Source organism: Saccostrea echinata, unplaced genomic scaffold (genome assembly GCF_033153115.1).
Source record: "Saccostrea echinata isolate AGI-Se365-2 ecotype Australia unplaced genomic scaffold, CSIRO_AGI_Sech_v1 ptg000002l, whole genome shotgun sequence".
Classification (NCBI taxonomy): domain Eukaryota; kingdom Metazoa; phylum Mollusca; class Bivalvia; order Ostreida; family Ostreidae; genus Saccostrea; species Saccostrea echinata.
The window spans coordinates 6,025,057-6,047,162 of record NW_026889751.1 but is presented as its reverse complement, the minus strand read 5'-3'; the positions used below and the strand labels follow the sequence as shown (position 1 = coordinate 6,047,162).

The following is a 22,106-nucleotide window of genomic DNA, read 5'->3' as shown; positions in this document are numbered from 1 at the left end:
AATTACTTCATGAAAACATTAATTTTTTGGAAATTAGTACTTGATATCATTGCTATGATGTATCAAAGAATAATTTCTTATAAAAGTTTATCCGAACAAAAAAGATGACATCTCTCAAGTAACAATCATTAGCCTCTCCTCTCTTTGAAACCATAGGGACTAAAGGTTTTTACCTCCATCTGCCTGTCTGTCCATTACCTGTTTTCCAGGAAATTTAAAATTAACTGTTATATTAGATTAAGATTTTTACACAGTTGTATATAGAATGTTACAGATCTACCTTAAGTTTCGTAGGATTGCAACCAATTTTGTTGGAGTTATGGCCCTTTAGCGACTGAAAAATGTATTTGAAAAAAATTTTGGAGGGAATAATGGTGCTTCATCCACTAGCTGAACTTTGAACTTTTGCTAACACTTTAGCACTTCAATTAGTGATATCAAACCACTGGTTGATTTATGTTGTACACGTTGCTAAGAATTGCTGTCACTGGTAGGGGATGTGTATTGTTTCAGTAATACTTTCAGAATGCTTGTTATTTTATTTCTTGAATAATCTGTAAGACACAATTGATTAGATATTGCTTTTAATGTACAATTATCATTTATTTTAACAGTTTCCACTAGGAATGACACAGCACATGCCTCTGTTTTAACAGATTTTTCTACATCCTTTTCTACAGAAGACTCAAATATTCTCCAGTTTCTCCCAAGCATAGATTTCAGTAAGCCTATTATTTCCTAATAATGTCATCACAACATAAAGCACCAACCTCTTTACAACATGCATCCAAACAGAATAACTGTTTCAGACAGTGTGAACAAAAAGCTTAACTGGATGTCAAAATTACTCGCATTACGGTTATTATTTCTTTATTAGGTTGTGTATATGTAAAAAATTATAGTGAAAAAGAATTGCTCTTACAAGCACATGTAATGCCCATTTTTTGGCCTGTTTTTTTTTTCTTTTTGTAAATGTGATTTTATTTTTAAAAAGATACATGTTATAAAAGATGGTATATTATAGATAACAAACATGCAAAAAAAAAAAGAAATAGATAAGAAAAGTTACAATTTTACTCTGCTTATTACTGATACTTTGATATTTTACTATGTTTCTACTTCTACAGATCCTGATATTTGTAAGAGAAGGATTCTAAATTTGAATCTCCCTGGGATACCAGAGCACTATACAGACACCGAGAAAACACTGTATTTCTCCTCTCTCATCTCATTTGACAATATCTCCACAGTACGTACATATTCTATGAAGTACAGTGAAGGCAAAGTCATGTTTTGTTATGTTGTATAGAAGGTAGAACTTGAAGCCATGAAGGATTGTTTTGCAAACAACTGCTAAATGATTGCTTTTCTTTTTCTTTTCTTATTGCACCCCCCCCCTTTTCTACATCAGCTGATAAAGGAAATAATTTACAATACAAAATAATGGTTTTTTTAGCTCACCTGAGCTGAAAGCTCAAGTGAGCTTTTCTGATCACATTTTGTCTGTAGTCCGTCTGTCTAGCTGTCCATCTGTCTGTCCGTCTGTAAACTTTTCACATTTTCGACTTCTTCTCCAGAACCAATGAACTTGCCACAAAGCATCCTTAAGTAAAGTGGGTTCAAGCTCATTCAAATGAAGGGCCACACCCTCTTCCAAGGGGAGATAATTAAGAATTGGTGAAAATTTGGTGTCATCTTTTAAATATCTTCTTCTCAAGAACCATTTGGCCAGAAAAGTTGAAACTTATGTGAAACCTTCATTAATAGTGTAGATTCCAATTTGTTCAAATCATGACCCCCGGGGGTAGGCCACAATGGGGGATCAAAGTTTTACATAGGAATATATAGGAAATTTTTTTAAAAATCTTCTTCTCAGAAACAACAAAGCCACAATTAGTCATATTGATATGGAATCATCCGGAATCATCCTTAGGTATTGTAGATCCAAGTTTGTTCAAATCATGACCCCTGGGGTGTAGGGAGGGGCCACAATGGGGGATCAACGTTTACATAGGAATATATAGGAAAAATATTTAAAAATCTTCTTCTCAAGAACAAGAAAGCCATGATTAGTTATATTGATATGGAATCATCCTCAGGTAGTGTAGATTCAAGTTTGTTCAAATCATGATCCATGGGGGTAGGCTGGGGCCACAATGGGGGATCAAAGTTTTGCATAGGAATATGTAGGAAAAATCTTTAAAAATCTTTTTAAGAACAGGAAAGCCATGATTAGTCATATTGATATGAGAGCATCCCCAGGTATTGTAGATTCAAGTTTGTTCAAGGCATCCTCCAGTAGTAGGGTGGGGCCATAATGGGGGATCAAAGTTTTACAAAAGAGCATATATAGGAAATATCTTTAAAAATCTTCTTAAAGAACAACAAAGCCATGATTAGTCATATTGATATGGAAGCATCCTCGGGTAGTGTAGATTTAAGTTTATTCAAATCATAACCCCCCACCTCCACCCCCCACCCCCACCCTCAAGTACATTTTTTAAATTAAAATTCCGTTTTCAAGAACAGCAAAGCCATGATTAGTTAGAAATGGAATTTAGAGTTCAGCCATTATGGTGTAGAGGTTTGTGTTTAGGATGTTTTTAATGTTTGTTTTAAGACTACCAAAGACTCTTCAATCCAATGGTTACAATATAGAATTCTCCATAGAATTTTACCTGTTAATTATTACTTGAAAAAAATCAATGCTGTATCATCTGATAGCTGTTCCTTTTGTAAACATCAAGTTGAGACAATTCAACATATTTTTATTAATTATGAAAAGGTATCCCCACTTTGGAGTGATCTTAGCATGCATATTTATCAAATAACTTCAAAAAGAATTGGTTTTAATGTAATTAACATTTTATTAGGAGAACTTCCATTGTCTAAAGGTAATAGAGTTGTAAATTTTCTGATCATGTATACAAAACAATATATTTTTTCTTGTCTAAAAAAAGGCAAACTACCAAACTTCCTGGAACTTCTCTTTCACTTGTACAATAAATATAGGGTTGAAAAATGTATTGCAAGCCAGAATTTGGAAACGCAAAAGTTTAATAATACCTGGCAAAATTAGAAATGTTTATTTGACAATGTTAATAAGTTATAATCTCTTACGATATGCAAGACTTTTTAAATTTTTTTTTTTTTTTGTATCCTTATATTGATTTGTTGATGTATTTTTTTTTCCCCTATCATTTTGTTAGATATAAGAACAAGTATGCTTCCACATACCAAAATGAATATGTGTGAGTGAGAAAGTGAGAGCGAATGGTGTGTAAAAAAGAAAGAGAATTAAGTAATGCAGTATGTTTGTATTAAGATGAAAAAAAAAAAAATGATTAGTTATATGAATATAGAAGCATCCTCAGAAAGTTAAGGTTCAATTTCATTCAAAACTTGGCACCTGGGGGTAGGGTATGACTAGAACAGGCAATCAAAGCTTTACGTATGAATATATAGGAGAAGAAATCTGCTGATGAAGAACAGCAGGGCCATATTGACTCAGGTGGGCGTTATGGCCCATGGGCCTCTTGTTGATCTTGACATTAAACTTAATTAAGAAATTATTTTTTTATCAGATAAAGTTGAACTTCAGTATCTTGAACACTGATATCTCAAATACCATAGATATGTCAAAGTGATCTGGGAAGTCCCAACCCCTCATTCTTTAAGTATAATATATTTAACCTTAGATATCTTGATTTCTCAGATATCTAGAAGTTTTTTCTCTGTCCCATTGAGTTTTAAATAACAAGGTTTGACTGTATATGGACTAATTGGACAGATTACAGTATATTCTTGCTGTACATTTTTGGATGAACTTCATTCCAAATAATGCAAACTCCTTATCACTTCCTATAAAAAAGTTGTGTAACTTATCTCATTGCTTTCTTTCCATTGTCCTTCAGATTGATTGTCTTGATACATGTATTAAGATTACATTTCCAGATCCGAGCAACAGGTGGGTTGTTGAAGTACCTGGAGAAAATGAGAATAGGTGTAGAGCTGGAGGATCCCTCTATCAGAGTGCCAGTGATGGATCTCAAGGTTATCACATTGTAGGTTCTGATTTCTGGAAACAGGGTTGAGATGAGACAAGTACTAACGTTTAAAATATTTGACTTCATCTGTGCTCTCTCTCTCTTAAAGAAAAGATACCGGTAATTACATGTATATATATATATTCACATCAGACATTAAAGGCTAAATTAAGCTTTTCTGATCTGTCTCCTGCACCTGTCTCTGTTTTGTTTGTAAACTTTTCATATGCATCTATACTACTATATTAAAATAATAGACTCGAATTTTTGGCCTTTAATACCGATAAATCGGAAGAGTACTGTCGTTTGTTTTATATATTTTAAACATCATTGGTACTTGAAGATTACCAATTTGTTTTTATTTTTTCTCAATTAAGCTTCGCTAATTAATAATCAACGAAAATTCCTCAAAAAATTTCGGAAATCATCTGGATTTTTTGGATTTTACAATCTTGCGCGTGCGTATTACATTCACGCTAAATCACGGTGTTCAAATCAGAGAAGACAAAAGTAATTTGAACTAAGTAGATATATATTTGTTATTTTATAATTTTCTCTAATAAGAAATCATAAATATATATGAACAAAATATATAGCAGATTTCCAATGAAAATTTACACGTATTTGTATTAATGTTTCTGAGTTTATCCATGCAAATGTGATATTGTGGCCACTTGGGTAATCATTCGCCATTTTGGAGACGCATTTATTATAAGTTATTTACGTCTCTGGTCATCTCAACGGAGGCAAAAAGCTCATGATCATAGGAGTAATATTATTGTAACCATGCACCAGATTTTATTTTATCCTTCCTTTCTTTTATGCTTTTTTGAGGGGAAAGGGGGATGTTACAACTCCAGCTAGAATCACTTCTTCTTAATGAAGTATGCATTCTTTTTCCGCCAGAAATCACAATAACATTATTTTCATTTCTTAACTTTGAAATAAATCGAAATAATCAAATAACGTCAATATAACCGATATTTTCAATTTGAAATGTGTCTAAATGATTGCAACTTGAATTTGTTCGCCATGTTTACTATTACCTTCACTGCTGAGATTTATAACTTCACCTCCAAAAATTTCTTTAACTTTGAAAAAAAAGTGGGTGAAATATGTATATAGAAGGGACAGCCTGTTCTTCTAAATATGTAAAGGTTGTTGTGGTAACTACGCTTGATAGGTAGTCTGAAGTCAGCCCTTGCGGCCCGTACAGTTCATTCTATCAATGCTACTAAAATATCGATTGTTTGTAAAATTTAATCCATGCATAGTTTTTCTCAAAACTATGAGGTGGGACAAAATTAAGATCGTAAAAATATTTATTCAATGATGAAATGAATTATATTTAATCGTAGCAAACAAACTTATGTTTTATTAAATCGCCACAAGAAAAAATACACCTGATATTATTAATTTTTATTATGATCTCTTGAACAACCAGTATGTTTTTTTTTTTTTGGGGGGGGGGGGGTATTTGCAAGATAATCTGTTCTGCTTCACATCTGCTAAATTGTGTAGAAATACCAGTATAGCACATTTGTCCATTTTCATTTCTGCCTTTACAGATTATATACATGTCTATTACCTGTGTATATATAGAATATATGTATTAGCAGTGCTTAATAACTCTTTTATTGTTGAGGTCATATTTTGAACAAGTTGAGACCTGCAGTGTTAAAATTGTTACAAAATTTTTTACATCTTTAGTTTAATAACTAATTGTGTAAAAGTACCAGCTAAATACATTTCTTCATTTTCATTACTTTGCTTGATATGTATCAGCAGTGCTCAACTCTTTGTTGTTGTCATATTTTCAATAAATATCCATAATTTCTTTTATTAAATCTGTTTGGAAAGGTGAAATTTATGTAAGCTCCGGAGTGATTCGAACTCATGACTTGATTTATAGCTAAATGGGGGTCAAACCCATTCTGCGCTACGCCGTTACGCAACAATTTTGCAAAAAAAAAAAAACAAAAACAAAAACAAAAAAAAAACAGAATTATATTCACTTTCATTGTTTATTTCAAAAGTACCTTACAATATATGAATGTGTCGATGTATCTATTTTGTAAATGTCCGATATATGCACATGGATGCATTCATAACAATGTCAACCCGTGCACGCACGGGTCAAAGTCTAGTAACTTCTTAAATACATGTACTACCAGGCCATTTTGAAACAAACTTAGATCAAAATATCTTTGAATGAAGGGGGATTTAATTTATTTTCAAATGGAGGACCACAACTTTTTTATTTCCCCACTATCAAAAGGTTGGGGCATGTAGTGTTACCCTTTTCCATCCATTATTCCACCATTGTCATTCTGCCGTAGTCAGTTTTCCAGCATGTGCTGTGCTTGTAAAAAAATAAACCAATTTTTATAATTTTTATGCCCCCCCCCCCCCCAATATGACCAAGGAATATAGTGTTTTTCATGTATGTCTTGACCATCCCTCCTTCTGTCACACTTTGTGCTTAGCTCAGTTCAAAGAAAATATTCAAGATATTTTTATCAAACTTCATATGCTGATACATATTGATGAGAGCTAATCAACTGTATCAATATTTTTAGACCTTGACCTTTCGTTTGACCTAGACCTTGCTTTTCTTAAATTAGTGCTTAGCTAAGTCTCGAAGAAACTATTTAAAATATTTTTATCAAACCTTACATGCTGGTACATACTGGTTAGAATTATTCAAATTCATCAACATTTTTTTTTACCTTGACCTTCCTTTGACTTTGACTTCACTTTTCTTAATTTTATGTATAGCTAAGTTTCAAAGAAACTTTTAAGATAGTTTTATCAAACTTCATATGCTGATACAAAGAAAATATATTTGTATCAAACCTTATGAGAGCTGTTCAACTGCATCAATTTTTTGACCTTGTTTGGATGAGTAACCAGTTTTAAGTTTTTAGAACAAGTCCATTCTCAAGTAACTGCAAGCACTTTCAAACCAAAATTGCATAAATGTTGCATCTAGGGATGCACACTATTAGATTATTAGTTTAGTATAGGACTTTGCCTTACTTAAAGATAACATTTGTTGAGGTGAGCTCTGTAATCTTTCATTACCTATGTTTTTTTAATGATATTTTAGAAAATTCAAATGCTAACTTTAGCAAAAAGGGAACAAAGATTATGAGGGTATTTAAAGAAGAGATTAAAGTTCTTAACAAAAGAAGTGATTTTTTTTGGAGGACGTAATTAAAGTATTATTTCTACTCATGGAGTTTAATGTTCTATATTATGTGAAGCAGAATTAATTTAAGTGATAATATACTCTGGTTTTGAATTGTTTAAAAAGGATATTGCATATGTTACTATTTTTTGTAACAGGATTCTTTGTTATTTATAAAAGCTAAACAATGAGGGCTTTTTATACATCATTAATGGCTGATTTGTGAAAGTAAAAACAATTGACAATCACAGGACAAGTCATGCAATAATCATGCATAGCAAGGATATGTAGGATTTTATGAATGAATGACAAACAGATCAACAGGAGAACATTAAGTAAAGAGGGGGGAAATCAAATAAGTAGTTTGATTTTGTTTATTTAGGACAAAGCTATTCTGATTTATCATTATGACTCTGCAAAACAACCCCCCCCCCCCCCCCCCCACACACACACACAATCTTGGAAGTGTTCACTAAATTAAGGAAAAGTCTTTATTTTAAAATTTTTTTTGGCAAATTACAAAGAAAAAACAGTGTTTGTGAAGATGTTTAGGACAATGTATTTTGACATGTCCTAATTTTGCTCCCCTTCTATGATTACAGTGCAAATGACGCTGTGGTTTTGTTTTTTATTTTATCACGTTTAATCATCAAGTGATTTCACGATACGAGTCTCCTGGGGACAAAATCATTTCCGAGATCATAAACAACTTGAAACCTGCAAAAGATACTTGGTGTGCGAAGTGAACTTTTCTTAAGGGCCCTTACTACTATACTTGACTGTTTCCACATTCTGAGATACTACTTCGTACCATCCTCTCAAGTGTTTCTTTCATTTTCAGTTATTTAATTTATAACACACCTTTCATTATTTTAAAGCTTTATTGTCATGTAGGCAAATCTTAAGTGTTCAATAATATATGTATATTTTTTTTTTAAGTTGGTATGGTATTTCGAAATTTTGCCTCTGACAGTAGATTTGAAGTGCCTCTAAAGGTTAAAGAAAAGTCATTGTGCTAATGGCCTTGTGGTCTTACTTCAAATAAAATGTGGATAGCAAAAATGTAATTGGGAAATACACTTTTTTTATGCCCTTAGTGGTGCAAAATCAGGGGCATTAGTGTTATGTCTCAAGATATCCTTCCCTATACTAATAGTTTGATTGGTTCAGTATACATTATTATGTATTTTTTGTGGTCTGAAAGATAAGCTTATACTGTATTTATAACTTTGTTTTCTCATTTTTCAGAAATCTTGTATGCTTTTTTTATCCTACAAAATCATGAACTTTACCTTGTGCACTTCCCATTTTTTGAACTTGCCTGAAGAGGCCAGTCCTATAAAGCCTGTTTTGTGCACATTTCATTTAAGTGTAAATTTATGCAAAAATTTATGCCTAAAAGGAAAACTCTTTATTACACTCTAAGAATTACAGGTAGAAACTGTTGTCATTTTTTTAATCTCATTTATTGCAAACAAAGTCATTGATGATTCCAAGATATTGGTAGGATATTCGGATAGGTTTTATATTTGTCCAAAGGATATAGATATATATAGGTGTAAATCGTCAATAAAATGTCTTGACTAAAGACATTATTTTTTTTTTATTGTGTGTTTGTTTTTTCCAGAGATGATCAAGTTGCTTTGGATGATACAGCATTCAGGTATTTTATCATAAAATACATAAAATCCAGCTTAAAGAGGAAATAAAATCTGTTTAAAGGGAAGTAAAGAGTACTTGCACATCTAGTAGTATGAATATAGATTAATTGTCTTTCTTTTCTTCCAGTGCTTTGCAGATTTTTCATAAAGAGGCCCATCCTTCTGTTTACAAGATAGGACAGGGTGGAGCTAAAGAAGGCCTCAGTCTGTTTGGTATGTGTTGTTTCATTAGAAAATAAATTTAAAAGTTTAATTTCTCTAAATCCATATTTCATCTTTGTATTATTTCCCCACGAAGGGTTATTAAACAGATGCAGGTCTCCAATAGGAAGCAGAAAACTTAGGTAATGTATGATATTGAAATTGTGTATAAAATTAAAGATTTTAGAATCGACCACCTTTTGACTACCTGATATGAATTTTTTACATACCTATAAGACCCTTCTTCACAACTTAAAACAGTTTTCAGAGTAATAATTTGAAAGTTATATTTATAATGATTGTTTTTTATGAATCATTTTAATTTGTGAAGACTGTGGTTTTTGCGACCAATTCGTGATTTAGAAGTACTAAAGCAGAGACAGGAAGCAGTGGCTTTCTTTGTGAATCCTCGAAATATAGAAGTCTTCTCTACTCTGACAGACTGCATGAAAAATGTCAAGAATATTACTGTAAGTATAATACATTTTTCAAAAGTTCAACATCTAGGATCTTTCAAAATTAAATGTCATTATTAGACATATTTTGTTTTGTGTAACCTACTCTACTTGTACCATACTTGACAATGTTTAAAATTATTGCAAATTCATCTCTAAACTGGACATTTACATGGTACTGTCATGCTTTTTCTGATGTCACATCTTCCTACAGTAGAACAGTATGTGTGTTGTATTTTTTCTATCAGGTCTTGGCTGCATTTAAGATCATAATGCTACATAGTGGTTGATAGCGCTACAAAGTGGAACAAATGTGTAGGCTAGCCCTATATAATTTTTGCTATATACACAGTCACAAATTTTCTGCAGAAATTTGTGACAGCGTACTTAAAAGTGCATTCAAGAAATACAATAGCAGTCCATGAAATCCACATAATTTTCTATCCGTGGATTGAACAGAAATTGTGATTCTACAGAATTTTGACCCCGTGGAAAAAGTATGTTTACAGTAAATAGCCTAGCAGGCTAGTCTAGCAGCCACAATCTTGCAGCCCAAGTGTTTGTATAGGGATGGAAGGTTATATTAGCTTCACTGAGTTTAACCTGATTATGCAGCAATATTTGTAATGCAGAGATTAGGCAAACATCATAATGATGTTTGTCATAAACAGCCAAAAACCATGCTCTTGGTGAATATATCAAACCTTTACAATTATGTTTTCTAAAGGTTTTTTTTAGGTCACCTGAGTCACAAATAAACTAACTAAGTATATAGTTATAATGAGTAAGAGTGCCTCTTTCAAAATTGTGAAATTCATGGCCCCAGGGGCAGGGGTTCTGGTGTTAGGGCGGGGCTCTATTGATTATATAGTGAAAATGCATTAATTCATTGAAAATCTTCTTCTCTGCTCCTGGGTATTAAATAAACTAACTAAGTACATAGTTATGATGAGCAAGAGTGCCTCTTCCAAAATTGTGAAATTCATGGCCCCTGGGTCAGGGGTTCTGGTGTTCGGGCGGGGCTCTATTGATTATATAGTGAAAATGCATTAATCCTTTGAAAATCTTCTTCTCTGCTCCTGGGTATCAAATTCAGTAACTAAGTACATAGTTATGATGAGCAAGAGTGCCTCTTTCAAAATTGTGAATTTCATGGCCCCTGGGTAAGGGGTTCTGGTGTTAGGGCGGGGCTCTATTGATTATATAGTGAAAATGCATTAATCCTTTGAAAATCTTCTTCTCTACTCCTGGGTATTATTGAAACACATTAAATACATAGTTATGATAATCAAGGATGCCTCTTTCAAAATTGTGAAATTCGTGGCCCCTGGATCAGGGGTTCTGGTGTTAGGGTGGGGCTCTATTGATTATAAAGTGAAAATGTTTTAATTCTTTAAAAATCTTTTTCTCTGCACCTGGGTATTATTTAAACAAACTAAGTACATTGTTATGATAAGCAAGGATGCCTCTTCCAAAATTGTGAAATTCATGGCCCCGGGGACAGGAGTTCTGGTGCTAGGGCGGGGCTATATAGATCCTATAGTGAAGGTGAATTATTTCTTTGAAAATCTTCTTCTCTGCCCCTGGGTATTGCTTAAACAGGCTAAAGTACATTGTTATGATACACAAGGATGCCTCTTCCAAAATTGTGAATTTTATGACCCCAGGTTTAAGGGTTCTGGTGAGGGGGGGGGGGGGGGGGAGCTTCTATTGATTATAAAGTGAAAAAGCAAAATTTCTTTGAAAATATTCTTTTCTTCTTCTGGTTAAAAAAGAAGCTAAGTGTATAGTTATGATGAGCAAGTGTGCTTCTTCCAGAGTAGTGAATTTCATGACCCCTGGGTCAGATGTGCTGGTGTGAGGGTGGGGCTCTTGATAATTTAGTGAAAATGCATTAATTCTATTAAATAATCCTGTTTGCTCCTTAGTGTTAAGCAGATAAACAAAGTGATGATGAGCAAACATATGGTCCCAGGGTCAGAAGCTCTGGTGTTTTGGGGGTGGGGGGCTCTATTGATAATATAGTGAATCTGTAGTAAAAATGCATTATTTATTTAAAAATCTTCTCCGCACCTGGGCATATCTGAGGCAAACAGAGTAAAAGTTTTTATAAGGAAGGGAATTTTTACCAGATTTTTGAACATCTGGACATTTGGTCAAGTGTTCTGGTCCTGGCCAGGGCTCTATTAGTTTGTATTCTACTGAGAGGAGTTATTCCCCTTTGCCATTTACTTTTGATAATTTATCACTGTAAATAATGTACTTGAAAGGTAAATAGAGAATTATGCAAAAACTTTTATTGTATAATACAAAAAGTACTTTCATAGTTTTAATGATCAGATAGACTTGTAAGTAGTAGATAAATAAAAATGAGACAAAAATAACTTGTCTTATTAAATATTCATCAAAGACCAAGAGATGCCAATGTAAGAGATTTCAACAAAGGATTAAAATAGTACAGAAGCATTGATAATTTGTTAATATACTGTATAGTGATAGTGATAAATGGGGAACAGATTAGAACCTAATTTATGAACTGTTAATGAATATTAAGACCAATTATTTTGTTGATCATGATCATCCTATTTTTCTTGCTTTTGGGCAACAAAGCTTCACCTTTCAGTTCATTTTATACTCTATGCATCCTTGAAATTGTTTTATCATACTCAGGTGACCGTTAAGGCCCTTGGGCCTCTTGTTTTATTTTGTAGCCAGTGTTAAAAAGAATGTACCAAGCTCAGGCCACAGTGATTGACTGGCATGCCTTGTACAAGGTCAGAAATGTGATAATTTTTTCTCAACTTTAATGTGACTAACCTTGAAATTTGGGGGTGATACTATAATGTTACCAGATCTGTCAGGATTTCTTATCCAAAGCAAAAATTGGGTTGCTTTGGTGTTGGATATAGAAAGCTAAAGTTTAATTTAAAAAAGTTATACATGTAGTTGGATTGCATTTGAGTAAAATTTATAAATTGCATGACTCTTATATTATAAATCAAAACAGTTTTGTTGGGGATATGAATTGATGAAATTAGGTTCATCTAAAACTGATTTAGGGTAATACATGTATAAACATTAAAGCATTTGGATGCATCAGTGTAATTTGATTACTCACACAAGCTTTTTTGTAAATAAGCCATTAATATCATACTTGAAGTATAGTTTCTGTTGACAATAAATTAATTAAAATGTACTTACACCTAAGTGCCAGGGACAAACAATTCTGATTCATTACTGTATATTTTGTCACATCCCGTAAGTTCACAATACATTTCAAATCTACAGGCAATGGAAATCAATTCACTGTAAGCATGGTTTATTTCAAGTGTGTTCTCTATAACTGTGTTGTACTGTAAACTTGATATCTCTTCTATTTCTTATAATTTTATTTTCTTGAGACTATAGCATTGAATATACTGTAGATTAAATAATCACGATGGTTTTAATTTCACTATGTTCGGGATTTTTCATTTATCCGCGAAATTAAACCCATCGTGAATGCTATCTTAAGTTTTTAAAAATGTTATAATGCTTATATGAAAATGAAATTAATTTCTTGCCACATGAAATTAAAACCATGGCGATTGGTACTTTTTGAGAGATGGAAAAATTTTAACACTGTGGAATTAAAACGACTTACAGTATTCCTGAGACATGCATCCACAGCTTAACGAACTTAATCAGGGTTTCTCCACATATTTTTTTATGAGAATTTTATTTCAATGTATGAATAGGTAATTAAAAAAAATTAGTCCAGGTAAAATTCCAACTAATGAAATTCTATGTAAACATGTATTAATTTGAAAACCTCATTGATCAATTGTTATTTATTTTCAGACTGTTTATCATGCAATTTATATTGGAGATGTTTGCAGAGCCAGGCCACAGACAATTCATATATTCAAGAGGGTATGTTTAGATATAATTTAAAATTTACTTAAAGGTCTTCAGCATTTCAACTCGGTAAAATTTCTGTCAATGATTTGATCTTTTTTCCTGATTTACAGTACACATTCAATATCATGATTTATGTAGCTACATATTTCATTTTATCATTTTAGATAATTGAAGCTTTTAAAGACGATCTTCACAGAATTGCAAATCTGATCAACAAAATAGTGAGTAGATGAAATTTTTGTCAGATTTTTTGCCGCAGCTTTAGTAAAGCCTTTATCCTTGATGTATTCCATATTTTCATTCTAATCCTCCCGTGATCTTGTACAGATCAATCTTGGCACAAAATAATGGTGGAAATATGCATGTTTATGAAATTGATATTACTGGAAACATTTATTATAGGTGGATTTTGAGGAGAGTAAAGCTGAGGGCAGATTTGTTGTCAAACCCAATGTTGATGCTGAATTAGATGACAGTAAGTACAAGCCTTTAAAGAGATACAGTAAAACCTCATTATCTTGAATCCAGTCGGACCAAGAAAAAACTTTGAGATGTCAGTAATCTGAGGATTCAAGATATTGAGGTTAAAATACATAGAAAAAAAGTGGTAGGCACTTCCAACTCACTTTGAAATATCCATGTTATTTAAGACATCAGTGTTCAAGAGAACAAAGTTCAGCGATATTTTACGTTTAATATTATACATGTACTTTTTCTGATATTCAGCAAGACATCAAACCAGACTCATTTAAGATGTATCCTCTCTGTCATATACATTGAAGCTCTCATATACATGTATATGTGTTTTTCTTCAAAGAGAAAAGGACCTATAATGGTCTGCCAGATTTCATGACAAAATTAGCAGCAGAGGAGCTAGAGAGACTTAGTGATGATATTCAAGCATGCAATGTCATATACCTGCCACAGGTAAGTGATGCCAGGGAAAGCAGTACAATTCTACCCAGTAAATAGTGGTCAGGTAAGCTTACAGAACTAGTACCGGTAGTCACTTTATGACTAGTGATAAAAGTAGAAGAAATCTGTAGTTTTAACCAATAGTAAGACTATTGAATCTTGATTTGTATAAAAACTATAGCTAACAAGCTTACTGCCTTTCCTTCAGGCTTGTGGCTTTGGTTTGTTATGTTTGTACTTTAGCATAACATATTTTCAAAGCAAACCTGTTCTTGTAAAAAGCAACATGCAAATAAATTTTTGGAAACAACTAGATGTGTGATGCTTGTTGGTGTTTTTAGAATAGGTCAGTTCTGGCAGTTGCTTAAATGGTAAACTTGTCTACTATCAGTAAAAGAGATTTAACAGGTGTTTACTCTAATATTTATTCAATTTAGGAACATCTTGTCTAATTGTGGTACACTGCCTTTTATTTTATGCCTTAAAATAGTTTTGCAAATTTTTCTTATATTTTAGCTAGGATATATGCTGGCAATTCAACGGCTTGATTACATGCAGACAGAGGAAGATTTTGAAATGCCTGGTTTGGAATTTGTGGTAAGTACGTTTACTAATATGCATTGTAAGAAAATCGTTAATAGCTATCATATTTGTATTTTAACACATTAAAACAAGTGAATATTTTATATTTAATTATATTTCATCAAACAGTTTTTGTCCAACAATGTGTTGCACTACAAAAGTGCACGTACAAGAGGTATTTCCTGAATTGTTTGTAAATTTATTGTTTCATGTTCTGTTGTACAGCCGTTATGACTTTTCAACTTATGCATTGCAAGTTAATGAACAAATTGTTACACATTTCCTGGTGTTCTTTCACTTTTTTTCTGTCTTTTCAGCTCTGGTCAGGGACCAGAAAAATGTGCAGTGGCAAGATGTCAGTCATCTGTCTTTGTGTTTGTAAACAATTCTTTAAAATGCTACCCCTCCTTCAGTTATGGTTCAATCTCAATTATGTACCCAAGTGGATTACATCAAAACACTTAATTCTTCTGACTAGATTTTTGATCTTAGTGTTTCCATGCTTGCTAAACATAACAATATTATAAAAATTCTGTGATATATTCTTTCAAAATGCAAGTCCTCCAGCTGTTGTGGTTTGATTTCAATAAATATGCATTTCAACTAATCAAGACACACAATCCTCTTAATCTTTGGGTTTTTATGCCCCTGTAATCTAAGATTCAGGAGAATATAGTTTTTGGTCTGTCTGTCCATCTGTCTGTTTGTTAATCTGTTCGTCTGTTAATGTTTGTCTTTTTGTCCTCAGATACTTTAACCTTGCCCTTAACTTCTGAATGGTTTATGCTAGGGCTTTTGTATTTCTTATATGTATTTCTTAAGACCTTTCTTTGGGTAGCAACATATTTGACCTTGACCTAGGAGTTTAACCTACTTAACTTTTGCAAGACTACCAAACTTTAACCTTGGCCATAACTTGAACAGTTGGTGGTAGGGCTTTTATATTTCACGTGTGTATTTCTTGTGAAAAGACCTTTCTTTTGGTACCATTATTTTTTACCTCATGACGTTGACCTTTGAGTTTGACATATTTGAAAAAACTTTAACTTTGCCTTTAATTTTTGAATGATTGGTGCTAGGGCTTGGAGTATGACCTATTTTTGAAAAAAAATTTAACCTTGGCCATATTTTCTGAATGGTTGGTGCTAAGGCTTTCATAGTTCATATGCATTTCCTTGTGACAAGACTTTTCTTTAGATAACAACTTTTTGAACTCTTGACCTTGGGGTTTGACCTACATTTAAACCTTGGCTTTGGGTTGCCATACGGGGGCATCAGTGTTTCACAACACTTCTTGTCTTATTTCAAAGAATGTTTTGCAATGCATTAAAGATAGAATAATCTTTTAATTCCTTTAAAATGGTGCTCTTCCTGCATGTTTGATATGATTTTAATAAAACATGGCACACAAGTATGCTTCATCAAGATATCAGTAACATTGCAGAGGTTACAAACAGTAGAATAATTTGTAAATTCTTTCAAAATTTTTACTCTCCTACAGTTTTGTTTCGATTTCCATAAAACTTGCTACAAATTTAGAAACATTATAGTACATTATTTTACATGAGTAGTCAACCATAAAAACAGTGTCTAGTAATCAGTAGTCAAACATGATCTAGCTTTTGTATGATCATAAGTATAAATCAGAGAGCTACAGTCTCATTAGAAATATCTGGTTATTATTCAGTTTGAAAACTCTGAAAAATAACTGTATTAGACTTAACTGCAATGTATTAAGATTAATGGCTTTACTTTTCTGGGAAAAACATTAAAATTTGACACTTTTCGCATAATTTCAGAGTTTCTGAGATTACGGTAGAATAAAAAAAAAGTTAACAAAGTTATTGCATTTTCTTTTGCAGAGTTGGACGTAGTGTTGGGTGATACACAGTGTGAAATAACAGGTGTGGTTTCTATAAAATCCTCAATAAGTTTTAGTTTTACTGTATGAGAGAAATGAAACTACTATAGAAATGTTAGCTATTCAAATGTATGATTCTTATTTTAGACCAAGAAACAGCCATCATGCATAAACTACAGAATGCCATCCTAGAGAGTTATAGAACTCTGATAGAAGTCCAGGATTTGTCAGCAGAGCTAGATTGGTAAGTTGTAAAACAGAGGAAATACAATATGAAATCTAGGACTGTCTGTTACCTAAAGGAGGTCATGGAAAGAGTTTTACCATCTCTAGATCTGCTTCTAAACCATTGATCAGTTACATCTTTAGCCAACAAGCAGAAAAATATCACATGTATTCATGTATTATATAGTATCAATTTTGATGTCCATGGACCCCCCCCCCCCCCCCCCAGCCCATTTACAAAAAAGTTGGAACTTTTTGAGCATGCATCCATTGTGCATAAATTTGTAACCTCCGATGATATCAATATCTTTTCTGACTTGCCTGAGAAATTGTTACACTGACATGATATCTCTCACCTATATTCAATAAACATGGACTTCAACTGGATATAACTGGACAGAGAAAAATTATGACTGTACCAGGAATCAAACCCAGGACCACTGTATTACTAGTCAGATGCTCTAACCACAGCCATTTAGGCCAATATCTATAGTTCATGTATCCCAAACCACTAAATTCCTCTCTCCTTGAATTGTCTTCACCATCAAAGACATGCATACAACCAAGATTCTTTTGCCCTTGGCAGGATTTACACCTGCAAGTTCAGGAGTGGTCAGTGGCACCAAATGTAACAGGGAAGGGAAAAAAAATTAATGGAAGGCCCATGAATCGAACCCAGGACCCCGGATTACTATCCAGGTGATGTAACTACTGAGCTACCCAGGCCAACACAAACCACTGGATCTCTAATCTTATGTACACTTTACCAAACATAGCAGGAAAGTAGAAGATTTATGACTGGACAGGGAATTGAACCTGGGACCCCTGCATTACTAGTCAGGTGCTCCAATCACTGAGCTATCCAAGTGGTTCACACAACCCAAACCACTACTTAGGTTGTGGGAAAGCTTGAGCGAGTGAACATACTGAAAACATGTTCATTGATTTTACATTCTTCCGATATTAACCATCTCCAAAAAAGTTTACACAAAACTTAATGGTTAGTATCTGCTCCTCAAAAATAATTACCCATAACATAGAATTCAAATGGGAAATGATATACAGATGTTTATTGATTTATAGTACCAGCTGGTTTGTAATTAAAATTTCTATGTATCTCTGAATATTCAAAATAATATACTTTTTGTTTCCATAAGCATACTGTCACTGGCAGCATCAGCCAAAGAATTCAGCTATGTCAGACCAACTGTTGTTAATGAGGACATCATCAACATAAAAGGAGGAAGGTATTATCACTATAGCTATGTTTTTGTTTCACTTTTACTTTATGATGTGCAAAGTTTATGATTAAGGTGGACCTCACACATTTAATCAAAACATATTTCTCCATTAGACACCCTATTCAAGAAGTTTGCTGCTGTCCCTTTGTTCCCAATGATACCCTCAGTAATGAAGCCTATGGAAAGATGAAAGTTCTTACAGGTCCCAATGCTTCAGGAAAGAGTGTTTACCTAAAACAGGTGTTGTGTCCTTGAATATTAAAAAAACATATCTGTATTTTCCCTTTTTAATTAAATGCCAAAAAAAAAAAAAAAAAAAAAATTAGGAAAAAAGTTTTATGATATCAATTTACTGTATAATGGGTTATTTTGTAACTGGCAAATTTAGTGATTTTATCCTGAAAATAGGCATCTATGATAAGTGAAATTAATTATTTGCAATATGTTAAAAAATAACACTGTGATTGTATTGTTTCAGCAATATTTGTGATTGAATTATTGAAACTTTTATTTTTAGCTTTGCAAAATGGACTATTGCCAATAATGTCAAATTAGATAGGTGCTAAAAATTCTCATTATACAATATTTCAGCCTTAAATATTGCTAACAAACTGCATATACCTATAGTCTCTATTTAAATTAAATATATAAAAAAAAAAGATGAAATTTATAAAAACCGTTTTATAATTGGATGTATTTTAGGTAGCCCTGATAGTTTACATGGCTCACATTGGCAGCTTTGTACCTGCAGAGTCTGCAGTGATTGGTTGTGTGGACAGAATTTTTACTAGGATAAGAACAATGGACAGTGTTTCAGTAGGCCTGTCCACCTTCATGATAGATGTGAACCAGGTTAGTTTTTTTTTTTTTTTTAAGCAATATTAACATTTTAAAATTCATTGTTGGAGATCATAGAATTTCAATTTACTGAAGGTAAATTATGATTTAGCTGAAAGATATTTGTTTGAAGATCAAATTTTAGCTGAGAAAACCCAGTCAAGATCAATGTTTGATTTTCTCTCCTTTTCTACTCTGAAATAGTGGATTCACTTTTACTTTATAAATTAGATAATAAGTTTGCATTTCAGATGTCTGAGGCACTGAGGGATGCCACGGAGAGGTCTCTAGTGGTGGTGGATGAGTTTGGCAAAGGGACAGAACTGGTATGTGTCATAAAATACATGTTATACTGCTATATTATCCAACTTCAAATAAATCAAAAGAAAGGGCAGTTTTCAGATTAATTGAGACAATTTTGATAACTTTATTTTAAATTTTGTAAAAGGTGGATGGTATGGCCCTTCTCTGTGCTTGTCTGACATTCTGGATAGATAAAGGAAAGTCCTGTCCTCATGTTTTTGTCTCCACTCATTTTCACAGCATCATTCATCAACAGCTGTTACCAGAGTCACAAATGGTTAAGTTCATGGTAAATGTCAGCATTTTAACATACTGAAAACAGGTGCTGAGTTAACCATTAGTAAAAAAAGGAGTCTATATTTACAACCACTATTTCTACTACTTGACGTAATCATATTGCACTAAAAAAAAAATGTTTTGTAGACCATGGACAGCTTGACTGAGGAGAGTGAATTACTTTCTATTTTTGTAGACCATGGACAGCCTGACAGAGGAGGGTGAATTACTTTTCCTGTATCAGCTTGTAGAGGGACATGCTAGGTCCAGCTATGCCAGTCATGTTGCTCTGCAGGCGGGACTTCCAGAAGAAATTGTTCAGAGAGGGGTGAAGGTAATCAATTTAAGATATAAATTTACAAATTCAAAGATATATTGATATTATTACATGCTTCAAAATGAATATGATTATGAAATAAATATCATTTCAGGTTTCTGAACTGCTGAGACGAAATAGACCAGTGTATGCTATTGACATGGTTGATTCAGAAACTCATTTCAAAAGGTTTGGGTTTGTCTTATTTAAACACAGCTCTTGGAAAGTTTTAATTTTATATATCAGTGCATAGTACTTCAATCTAATTAATCTAAAAAGTTTCAATTATGAAATAATTGTTCTTTGTAAAGATGTGCCTTGTATCAGGATTTCTATGTTAAGGACACTCAATACAGAAAGATTTTTAAGATCAGATGCATAAAATAGATGAACAATATGTTCATGTATATTTTGTTAATTCTGAATAAAACCAAGCCATTGTAAGTGAGAAAGATTGTTTTAGCAGTCACTACATTACTATTAACTGATGTAGAAGTGTACATGTTCATAATTACAGAATATAAATGATAAATATTACCTGAGATCAAATTTGGATATACTGAATTTTTTTGTACCTTTCCAATGAGAATGAATGTTGCTGATTAGAGACCAGGACTACATTAGGAAAAAAATTGTCTGAAAAATGTCAGGTTTTTCAAAATTTTTCATCTAACCTGAAATCTGACATAATATCTAAGATTCCTTTTTTTTCAGAAGTGAAATTATAGTCAAAAAGTTCTTAGACTTGGATCTAGAAACAGATGATTTAGAAAGCTTCCTTAGAGATTTTGTTCTCCCCACCAGTGAAGGCAAGCTGTGACACTTTCAATTCAGTGCAGAGACCAGTTTTCGTAAGAAAACTAACATGCAGCAGACAGAATGACAATTATGGCAGATTGGTAGATAAAAAGTGACGTTTATATAATTTATTTCTATACTTATCAAGTTTTCCAAAATAAAAACAGTTACAGGTATTCAGGTTCATTCTTCATCAAAATTATAAAATTTGTGTAATAGTACATGTACTTTCTTTACATAGTAGGTCAACTTAAACAAGTAGTTATAACATGTAATAAAGTTTGGCTTGCAATAGTATATCTTTGGACAAGGTGCTTTGATTATTTAGCTGATACACCAGAAGCAGTAAAGAACTAAATACAGTAATGGCAAAGATCTGCTCTATGATGATCAACCACTATTAAAATTTAGTGCCTCCATTTGAATAACCATGAAGTTCACTTCTTCGTGATTTATTCGTAGAAATGAATGTTTGAGAAAGTATTTGGCTTTTTTCTTCTGTGTGGACATTTGGACAGTTTGAATAACTTTTGATATTCTTGTACCCTCTATGACAAGCCATTAATGAAGAAAATGTAAAGATGACAAACAGATCATGGTCGGAAGTCCATTTAAACAAAATAAATTATGAGTAGAGCCAACATGGACCTCAGAAATCGGAGGGGGTATCATGTGCCATGGAGGAGTCAGCATCCCCTGTGGACCGGTCACACCTGCCATGTGCTCCTCATCATGACTGGGTAAACAAAAAAATCTGTAGACAATTCAGTGTGAAAATAATGGCCTAACAATTTGTATGAAAAATGTCAGTCAACATTCGACCTAAAGACAGGTTGTACTTGCAAACCAAGTCATTGTATTGTGAAATGTTGACTTTATGAGAGTGTTCATATCCCTGAACCATCAACTTATTTGTATATAGCCTGTCTTGTTTTAGAAATTGTTGGGATGTATACATGCTCTTGCGTACAAATCAACTGGGAGACATAAATTTCATATACAGGTGACAGTGGTAAAATGCTATATAAATAAGGGAAGATGACGATAGAAAAGTGAAGGTCATCGCGTTTATCTTAAGGTTAGTTGTTAATTTGCCATCAATGCCTTTCTGTAGTAAAACGTCCTAATATGAAGCAGATGAGTCGGAATCTGTGGTATCTTATTTTGAGTTCAATGAGATCACAGAAACATGGTGTTATTTTTCTTTTAATAAAATAAGAAATATTTAAGTAGGGGTATGTTTATTTTTAAGAAAAATACATAATGCCATGTGCCTGTGAATGAGATATACAGAATCAA

General features: G+C 32.9%; 1 protein-coding gene across 1 annotated transcript in view; it reads left to right on the top strand.

Annotated features, from left to right (window-relative positions):
• Positions 1-20,983, top strand: part of LOC133205972 (mutS protein homolog 5-like) — a 38,281-nt gene extending 17,298 nt beyond the window's left edge. Inside the window, exons 5-28 of the mRNA XM_061341880.1 lie at positions 615-722; positions 1,128-1,249; positions 3,955-4,064; positions 8,864-8,899; positions 9,025-9,110; positions 9,196-9,241; positions 9,430-9,568; positions 12,265-12,327; positions 13,394-13,465; positions 13,618-13,674; positions 13,856-13,928; positions 14,271-14,380; positions 14,885-14,965; positions 15,080-15,125; positions 16,813-16,854; positions 16,959-17,055; positions 18,194-18,283; positions 18,391-18,517; positions 18,980-19,129; positions 19,366-19,440; positions 19,563-19,706; positions 19,890-20,027; positions 20,125-20,198; positions 20,724-20,983. Of these exons, the coding sequence (XP_061197864.1) occupies positions 615-722; positions 1,128-1,249; positions 3,955-4,064; positions 8,864-8,899; positions 9,025-9,110; positions 9,196-9,241; positions 9,430-9,568; positions 12,265-12,327; positions 13,394-13,465; positions 13,618-13,674; positions 13,856-13,928; positions 14,271-14,380; positions 14,885-14,965; positions 15,080-15,125; positions 16,813-16,854; positions 16,959-17,055; positions 18,194-18,283; positions 18,391-18,517; positions 18,980-19,129; positions 19,366-19,440; positions 19,563-19,706; positions 19,890-20,027; positions 20,125-20,198; positions 20,724-20,829 (2,192 nt within the window). The 3' untranslated portion in view covers positions 20,830-20,983. The remainder of the gene's footprint in view (positions 1-614; positions 723-1,127; positions 1,250-3,954; positions 4,065-8,863; positions 8,900-9,024; positions 9,111-9,195; positions 9,242-9,429; positions 9,569-12,264; positions 12,328-13,393; positions 13,466-13,617; positions 13,675-13,855; positions 13,929-14,270; positions 14,381-14,884; positions 14,966-15,079; positions 15,126-16,812; positions 16,855-16,958; positions 17,056-18,193; positions 18,284-18,390; positions 18,518-18,979; positions 19,130-19,365; positions 19,441-19,562; positions 19,707-19,889; positions 20,028-20,124; positions 20,199-20,723) is intronic.
• The last annotated feature ends 1,123 nt before the right edge of the window (positions 20,984-22,106 follow it).